General features: G+C 46.5%; 2 protein-coding genes across 5 annotated transcripts; one reads left to right on the forward strand and one right to left on the reverse strand.

Moving 5' to 3' along the window:
* Positions 1 to 1,020: 1,020 nt before the first annotated feature.
* LOC123135925 (adenylate kinase isoenzyme 6 homolog) lies at positions 1,021 to 3,784 on the reverse strand. Its single transcript, XM_044555179.1, has 3 exons — positions 3,443 to 3,784; positions 1,521 to 1,666; positions 1,021 to 1,412 (listed from the first exon to the last, which is right to left on the reverse strand). The coding sequence occupies exons 1-3, from the start codon at positions 3,644 to 3,646 to the stop codon at positions 1,226 to 1,228; spliced, it is 537 nt and encodes a 178-aa protein (XP_044411114.1). The 5' UTR covers positions 3,647 to 3,784; the 3' UTR covers positions 1,021 to 1,225.
* Positions 3,755 to 7,670, forward strand: LOC123135923 (uncharacterized). 4 transcript variants are annotated; one of them, XM_044555178.1, is made up of 3 exons: positions 3,755 to 5,439; positions 5,969 to 6,038; positions 7,079 to 7,670. In XM_044555178.1, exons 1-3 carry the CDS (start codon positions 3,922 to 3,924, stop codon positions 7,204 to 7,206), a joined length of 1,716 nt encoding a protein of 571 aa, XP_044411113.1. In that variant the 5' UTR covers positions 3,755 to 3,921; the 3' UTR covers positions 7,207 to 7,670. The 4 variants fall into 4 exon arrangements, with proteins under 4 accessions (XP_044411113.1, XP_044411112.1, XP_044411110.1 ...); XM_044555177.1 differs by having other exon boundaries at positions 3,758 to 5,439; positions 5,969 to 6,230; XM_044555175.1 differs by having other exon boundaries at positions 3,758 to 5,439; positions 5,969 to 6,207.
* Positions 7,671 to 8,516: the final 846 nt, after the last annotated feature.

The raw sequence follows: 8,516 nt of genomic DNA on the forward strand, positions 1-8,516 counted from the left end.
ACTCCTAAGTTCATCAAAATAATTGTTTTCACTTCATAGTTTAAATTGGGCTTTCACCTTAACTACACAGCAAACAATCCAAAAAAAATTCTATATTGATTCATAGCACTTTGATAAACAAGTACACATCAAAACCGTATGCTAAAAAAGGCAAAGGGATCTCTTTTAGTTCTTGGTTCAAGTTTGTCTTGCGCGCCAAATGGCGCGACAGGTCATCTAGTATCTACAAAACCTATACCAAGGTAAAGTGGAAGCAACTATTTGAGTGCCCAGTTAAAAAAAACTATTTGAGTGCCTCTCCCCCACTCAATTGCAGGGCCCTTGAGGTAGGTCGCCGATATCTTAGTTCTATGTGCAAGAGGAGTTCTGGCAGCATCAAAATACAGATCCAGAGTCTGAATCCATGAGTCAATATTGTTTCCATCAAATTCAGGCATATTCAGTTTGCCTACTTTCACTTAAGTTTGAGGTCTTCTTCTGTCATACAGTTGCTCTATTTGCCCTTGATTGCCTCTTCTGTTGTTGCAGTCCACTTGTTCCTGCGGGTTTGGAGCTATAGTTGTAGTTCTAGATTCAGAAGCATCTGGTGGTTGTTTGAATTGGGCAAAATTGGGTTGTCTGCAAGGATGTTTGTTGGTGTTATCTAGGTGAAGTTCTCTTCAAGTTTGCACATCATATAGAACTGCAGAGCCAAAATAGGTAGGTGCTTGTGGGTTCCTTGGGTTGTGAAAGTGTGGGTCAGAGAGGCATTCAGAACAGTTAAGAGTTGTTTGCATCTGGAAAAAAAATATTAACATGCTGGTTGAACTAACAAAATTCCTTTGTCCTACTCTTTGTATGTCTTTAGTGTCCTAACACCTACCTGCTGGGACTCAAGTTCCAGGTTGCTTGACCGATTCTTAAATTTTAAGCATTTGAAACAAAAGGTTTTAAAAAAATTGTACAAGTACTGGCATCCAAATCTTAGCCGCTCACCGAGTAAACTTCCCAAGCACCTCAAAGGGAGAAGAAAACATACACTAGTAGCGAACAAATACAAATTTAACTCATGCAGCAACGCCCATCTTTCTATCGGTACAAATTCAAATCACGCATGACCGTTTAATTGAGAAAAAACCCAACCAGACCAGCTAATTTACAGTCAGCATGCCCCCATGGGCTCCATCCACAACACAATCCAATAACAATCTAACTCAACACGGAAAGCATACGACGGATCGGTACCTCACTGGGATGGTCTCCAGTTGTTTATCCACTCCGTCAACGTGCTCACGTTCCTGGTGATATCCTCGACGCTGTCGCTTCGCAGTGGCATCACTATATCCTCCTTGTAACTCTCCCTCGCCTCCTCCAGGAGCACCTGGAAGATCTCGCACTCTATGTTGTTTGTGAGCTTGGCCCCCATGTAGCCCCTGTGAACAAAACAAAAACGTGTCAGAGATAAGTGTGGCATGGCATATCAGTTTCGCTTGCTCCAAGAGGGCGGCCACTCTTGAGTTCGAATTGGATATAAAGATTACCTGCTAGTCAAGCGATCATGCAGAATTGAATTGTCGGTCTGAAGCACGACCACAAGGTCAAACCAACGTTCTGGAAAGAAATCACATCCATGATAATCTACTAGTACACCGCCTTCTTCCATCCTGTCCTCCAGCTCATCACAAACCTGCAACCACGGATACAGGAATCATTAAGTATGTACCGAACCAATAATAGATATGAGATATACTGTCAATATCAATGTGGAAAAATGAAGTGTTCACACCCTTTTTCTTCAAATACAACAGGATAGTGCTGGTCAAATTTGGGTTCAGATGGCACATCAGCCAAACTGACAAAACACAACACAAGAGATTTGTTTTGTTCCTCAACTTGTAGCAATCATTTGGCAAAACACTATTCCTTTTTATCTCATATCAGTATTCTGCATCTTCAGTGTGAGGAATTAATGACAAGTGTGAGCTTCTCAAGTGTGCATCCGATCAATTAGATAGCAGATGTAGCAATACAGTTTGAAGTCCTGAACAACATCATACATTTTCTGGAACCTGAGCTTGTGCAGTAAGGAAAAACAACTGTTTGCACAAACATATGATTTGTGTGTGCTTCTGTTACTACCGAAGACTGTACTACAGTAATCCAAATGCTTTTTTTCGACCCTCTCTCCCCCAGATATATGCGCCACTGCAGCTCCCTCCCTGCCCTAGGTAAGATTCTCTCCCTTCAGTTGTGTTGTTGGCTTTGCTGTGGCTGGAAGATGAAGGATATGTTACTCCACCCTGCAGATCAAAGCACTGCCACCACTCCCTGCCTGGCCCAGATTAGAGCACAGCCAGGCTCAGTTCTCAGCCATCTCAATATCCTCCCATGCGATAGGTGACCTTTTCATAGCCATGGTGAGTTTGAGGCTTTGTCCTTGTTTACTGAAATTGGTCTGCTCGCTGTCTAATGACTAATGCTGTATGTGCCTCACACTATTTTAGAATGTGCCGGCAAATGATCTAGGCAACAAACAGGCCTTTGTGGAACCATGTAAGCATCATCGATGGAGATGGAAGTATTGTACTCAGGAATACATACATAGGAAACTACAACAGAGTTGAAGGGACGCGGCTAATCTGCACCCGAGCTCATATGCTCCCGCATGAACAGTAAAATCGAAGAAAAATCGAAAAAAATTCAAAAAATTCCAAATTTTTTTTGAGAGAAACATTGACAAAAGTTCTAAGTGCCTGCAAAAATTCGTCATGAAATCACATTCCTAGAAGGCGTGGCAAAAGAACAAAAATAGTTACTCTGAAAAAGCTACTTTCAAATGCATTTTGAAGCACTGAATTTGTTTTTTTTTTGCCACGCCTTACAGGAATGTGATTTCATGATGAATTTTTGCAGGCACTTAGAACTTTTGTCAATGTTTATCTCAAAAAAAAATTGGAATTTTTTGAATTTTTTTCGATTTTCCTGTTCATGCGGGAGCATATGAGCTCGGGTGCAGAATGGACTTTTTTGAGTTGAAGCTTCATTTGCTCAAGATACCTAAGAAGGGACAAGATTGTGCCCAAATTGACCGATCCTAATCTTTGACAGCTTCATATTGAAGTTGCAACAGCTCAAGCAGACTAGGATCACCATGTTTCTATCACCTCATCAGTATTCCTAAATAGTCCTATTTTCATACATAATCATCAAATTCTACTATGGTTTTAGTATATTTAATATGTATCTCCGTATATGCGTTTTTAACAAAATTGAAGCTCTGATGTGGTCAGTGAGCCAGCTGACTTTGTGATAAACTCTGATGTGTGGTGGGCGATTCAGCTGCACCAAGTGGTTAATGAAACCGACGATTTCACGCTCAAGAAGAGGAAAATAAAAAGCCCTGCAGACGAATCAGATGCAAGTGTACTAATTAGGATTTGGGGGGAGGACGTGTGCTGAATACCAGGTCCTCGTTGATGACGTGGCAGTCGAGGTCCTCGTCCCAGCCGTCGTGGAGGCCCTTCTCGCGGACCAGGTCGCCGATGTTGACGTGGGCGACGGCCGCGGCGTCGGCGAGGAGGGAGCACGTCGTCGTCTTCCCCGTCCCCGGCGTCCCGGTCACCAGCACGTTGGGCCGCGCGCGGGCGCTCGCTCTCCTCCCCGCCATCTTTGGGCAGTGGAGCTGGGCAGTCGGCGATAACGAGGCCGGAGCGAGCGACGCTGGCACAGGGGGCGGCGGCGCAGTCGGAGATAGGAGGGAGAGGGCGAGGGCGAGGCGGCTGGGAAGGGAGAAGGAGAAAGCTTAGATGGGCTAGCATAGCTTCTCCTCTTGGGCCTTCAGGATTCTTTGGGCATCCGGCCCATCCACCGAGCCGAATCGAACCTTCCCCAGCACTCCATCCCCTTCCCTCCCGGGACCGGAGGAGACGTCTTCCACCCGAGATGCTCCTCCTCCGCCCCCCACGCCGCGCCGCTCCTCTCCTCCCCGCCGTCCACCGCGTCGCCATGTCCTCCACCCCAGCCTCCCCCTCCGCGACGCCATCCTCGTCACCGGCGGCAGAGTACCACTGCCGCACCAAGCACAGCCTGACGGCCGGCTACGCGCGCGGCCCGGGCCGCCTCGACTGGGCCAACCAGCCCAACCCCTTCCTCCGCTTCTCCCCTTCCCCCGCCACCCCTCTCCCCAACCCGCCAACCCCGGCGGCCGCCGTCCCCTACCCGGCCCTCTTCCACGCCCCGCCCCCGCCGCCGCGGCCGCTCTCGCTCGACTCCCTCTCCGACCTCCTCTTCCACTCGCTCGCCCTCTCAGCCTGGAAGTCCGCCGGCGGGTCCACCTGGTCCCTCCGCGTCAACCCCAGCAGCGGCAACCTCCACCCCACCGAGGCCCACGTCCTGTTCGAGGACCCGCGGGCGCCCGGCCGGCTCGTCCTCTCCCACTACGCGCCCCGCGACCACCTCCTCGAGGCCCGCGCCACCCTGCCCGCCGGGGACCGCTCGGCGCTCCTGCCGCCGCGGGCCACCGCCGTGCTCGCGCTCTCGTCCGTCTTCTGGCGGGAGGCCTGGAAGTACGGCGAGCGGGCGCTGCGGTACTGCAACCACGACGTGGGCCACGCGCTGGCCGCGGTCGCCTTGGCCGCGGCCACTCTCGGGTGGGATGCGCGGTTGCTCGACGGCTTGTCCGATCAGGACCTTGGGAGGCTAGTGGGGGTGGACAAAGGGTGCCCTGCCCCTGCTCCTCCGGACAAAATCAAAATGGTGAGTGGCAAGAAGGGACCGGCGCCATGGGTGGAGAGGCAACACCCAGATTGTGCTCTCCTGTTGTTCCCTGCGGGCTCAGAAGAGACGGAGGTGGACTATGGGAGGATGAGTGATGCTCTGAGGGAATTCGATGAGTTGGAGTGGGTTGGCAAGGCGAATGCGCTCAGCAAGGACCATGTGGTGTGGGATGTCATTTACAAGACGGCAGAGGCAGTCAAGAAACACCAACCTATGCCTGGGGAGCGCTTCTCGGTGAGCCCGTGGAACATGAGCTCCAAATTGTCTGAAGGGCTGTATAAGGATCTCACGGCACAGGAGGTGGTGCGGCGGCGGAGGAGTGCGGTTGACATGGACGGGACGCACGTCATGGGGAAGGAAGAATTCTATCAGATACTGCTGCATTGCTTGCCTTCAGGCGAGGTTAGCCCGGGGGAGCGACAGGGACCACAGAGCGCTCTACCATTTCGCGTGTTGCCGTGGGATGCAGAGGTGCACGCCGCACTGTTTGTGCACCGCGTCTCAGGGCTGCCCAAGGGGCTGTATTTCTTGGTTAGGAACGAGGAGCATTTCGATACATTGCGACATGCTATGAGACAGGACTTCGAGTGGGCTCGACCAGATGGATGCCCTGATGGCCTCCCACTGTATAGGCTTATGAAAGGGGATTGCCAGAGGTTGGCAATGCAGATATCATGTATGCAGGTATATGATCAAATACACCAACTGTTATTGCTTATGACTTCTTTTAACGCAAACAATTACTTATATCTTTGTGGCTGCTTAACAATCTTTTCATTGATTTATAGTGAATGGCCTTTACCATGCTCAAACTGTATGTAGAGGCTACCTTCTGTTTGGCGAAGAACATTGTTTGGGTTCCTGCTGCTTTTGTTTCTCAATCATGATGATCAATCGGGTCCCTGTGTGGTCGAAGTTCAGAATCCTAATCACCCACCTGTAGATGCGGTGCCGCCTTTTGCATGTTTAGCTTTAGGTTATGATACAAGTTGAAGTAGCATGAGGCTGCTTTTGTTTTTGGCTTTGTTCCATCATCCTTTGATAGGGGAACCCGGCTACCAAGTTGGGATGTTGCATGGAATATTTTTTCTGGCAGTAATTATTTAGTAGAGTTCATGTGAACACTTGAAGTATTAGTTTTATAGTTTATCATGGAACGGGAGGTGACATGCTCTGGGCCTTTGTTATGATGCATTCCTGATTCTTGATGCAGGATATTGCCTCACATGGATGTTTTAGCCTTGGGATGATTGCTCGATTTGAACCTGTGCTGGATGACAAAGGTGAATGGATGTATCCTCGTTTATTCTGGGAGACTGGTGTTCTTGGTCAAGTTCTCTACCTTGAGGCGCATGCTGTAGGGATATCTGCCACGGGGATTGGTTGCTACTTTGATGATGCTAGTAAGATGATACAGTATTTTCAAAAGACCAGTTAGTAATTGAACTTTATGTATGCTCCCTCAACTATATATGGTAAATAAATCTTACTAGCTGTGTTTGGCAAGTAATCTTCATTTGCTGGTACCCAACTTTTCTCTCTGAACAACCGATTTAGAACATACCATTGTGCTGAACAGTTACGCCTCGTGGTTCAAACTTGAAACCAAGCTATAAAGCTGCATTTGTTGTGTTCACGCTTGCAGATCATTTAGTAAGCTTAAGCTAAAGATATAATTGTACTGTCAAGAGGTGGAATGGCTAAGCCTCTTATGGTCCTTTTGCTGAATACTTTGTAAATGCCGCATTAAAGTGCGGGAAATTATTGTGCGGGCGTACAAGGTTCCCCCTTACAATTAAAAATCATCACAATGTGTTCTTGTGCATGGATCAGGGAAACCTTGATGCTTTATTGGTTTTGGTCACTTAAATGTTACATGTATATGCTTTAATCTTGAATAACAGATCATATAGTTCTAGAGTTATACTATTTCCTCGTTTGTTAATTGAGGTAATGACCTTGGATCTTACTGGCTAGCAGTATGAGGTGGTGGGCTGGCCAACCAGGGTTCCTCACATCAGTTCTATTAAGTTTAGTCCCTAGTTCCTACTAGGACCAACACTTTTTTTTATATATGTTGTTTGACTTGTTTCTACATGATTCAGTTTGTAGCAAGTACAAATTTATCAGTATTACGTTTTGAGGTTCGGAAATCGTGAACTACCTATTGGTACCCTTGGAACTTGGAAGATCTTGTTTCCAAAAACTTAACTGCTTAACTCATTTCAGTTTTTCATTATTCTTTGGTAGCTGTAGGTATTACCTGTAATTTAAGTTCCTGACAAAATATCTAATTAATTTCCTACATACATTTGTTGTGCAGTTCATGAGGTTCTTGGTTTGAAAGACCTGGAGTTCCAAAGCTTGTACCATTTTACGGTGGGTGCCCCTGTGGTTGACAGGCGGATCATGAGTCTCCCTGCGTACCCAGGGCCAGGGATTGATGCATGATTCCTATTTTCTAGCTCAGCCCACGGATCAACATCTGAATGCCTGGATGAAGTACAACTTGTGTTCTTGTATAGGAAAGGAGCCGAGTGAAGGGAACTTATGACGGTAGCACAGGTCTATTAGGATCTTGGTGCATCATCAGATCGTGGTATGTTATGTATAGTCATGCGAGCATAAGAAACAGAAGGGTTGCTCAGAGATATGTAGAGGGCATGCTTGGTTGGCTGCCGAATTTTGGCTAGTAACAACTGTGAGTTTCTCCTGGGACGGGCATCCCGATTTTTTTTTCTGGAATCTCAAAGTAAATCGGTTATCGATACACCAAGCAACTCCACATGGATATCTAAATTCAAAATCTCGGGTCACTTGTTTGCCCGTTGGGATGATATTCATAGAAGTGTAATGTTTATGACCTTTCTGGTGTAAGAGCACATACAGCAAGAGAACCCTCTGAATTCTAGAAAGATGATGCCCATTAACATTCAGTAAATTCTCTCTCTGAATTCTGGAAGATGATGCCCATTAACATTCAGTAAACTCAACGGGATTGCTAACGACTGCAGCAAGCGTGATTTAGCACAAAATCAATACTGTCTACTGCAGCAATCTTGAACCATTGTTCCTGTCAATCTTGATTACTAACTACTGCAACAATCTTGAATTCTGAATCGAGAAAATCAATGCTAACTACTGCCGCACAAAATGCTACAGCTTCTGTAAAAAGGAAAGGCTATAGTGTGTGGCTGCTTGGTATCTTCCTGCCTGCTACAAAAGGGAGAGAGTGGAGGAACACCATCTCCATCGAGGATCCCTGCAGGGCAGTGGGCGGTCACAGTGTGAAAGATGGCGGTGGCGGCGCCGTCTACCCCACCATCAGGGACGCCGAGCAGGCGGGGCGCGCCTATATCTCGCCTTCAGCAAGTCTGGCTTTGGACTCGCTGAAGAGGCGAGCGAGCTGTGCCAGCCCACGAGCACGGAAGCCACAACCTCTTTTTCCTTTTGTTTTTGTGTTTTCTGTTTTCTTTTTTTACTTTTGTTAATACTTTAAAACATTATATATATATATATATATATATATATATATTACAGAAAACACTCTTAAAAAAACTTAAAAATAATGAACAAGTATTTCAAAAAAGTTCAACAAGTATTTAAAAAATATTAAACAAGTATTTGAAAAAAAATAAACATGTATTTTAAAAAATGTTGATTATGTATGTAAAAATGTCGAACAAATATTTAAAAAGATGTTGAATAAGTATATGAAAAATTGTTGATCATGTATATAAAAATGTTAACAAATATTTGAA

Source organism: Triticum aestivum, chromosome 6B (genome assembly GCF_018294505.1).
Source record: "Triticum aestivum cultivar Chinese Spring chromosome 6B, IWGSC CS RefSeq v2.1, whole genome shotgun sequence".
Lineage (NCBI taxonomy): Eukaryota > Viridiplantae > Streptophyta > Magnoliopsida > Poales > Poaceae > Triticum > Triticum aestivum.

What these genes read in the sequence shown, in the direction of transcription:
- LOC123135925 (XM_044555179.1), bottom strand. Translation starts at nt 3,646, where the DNA reads ATGGCGGGGAGGAGAGCGAGCGCCCGCGCGCGGCCCAACGTGCTGGTG. An exon ending in ACGTCATCAACGAGGACCTG is followed by an intron (nt 1,667 to 3,442) that starts GTATTCAGCACA and finishes CCGTGGTTGCAG; the next exon opens with GTTTGTGATGAGCTGGAGGA. An exon ending in CATGATCGCTTGACTAGCAG is followed by an intron (nt 1,413 to 1,520) that starts GTAATCTTTATA and finishes TTTTGTTCACAG; the next exon opens with GGGCTACATGGGGGCCAAGC.
- LOC123135923 (XM_044555174.1), top strand. Translation starts at nt 3,922, where the DNA reads ATGCTCCTCCTCCGCCCCCCACGCCGCGCCGCTCCTCTCCTCCCCGCC. An exon ending in TGCAGATATCATGTATGCAG is followed by an intron (nt 5,440 to 5,968) that starts GTATATGATCAA and finishes TTCTTGATGCAG; the next exon opens with GATATTGCCTCACATGGATG. An exon ending in TTGCTACTTTGATGATGCTA is followed by an intron (nt 6,159 to 7,078) that starts GTAAGATGATAC and finishes TTTGTTGTGCAG; the next exon opens with TTCATGAGGTTCTTGGTTTG.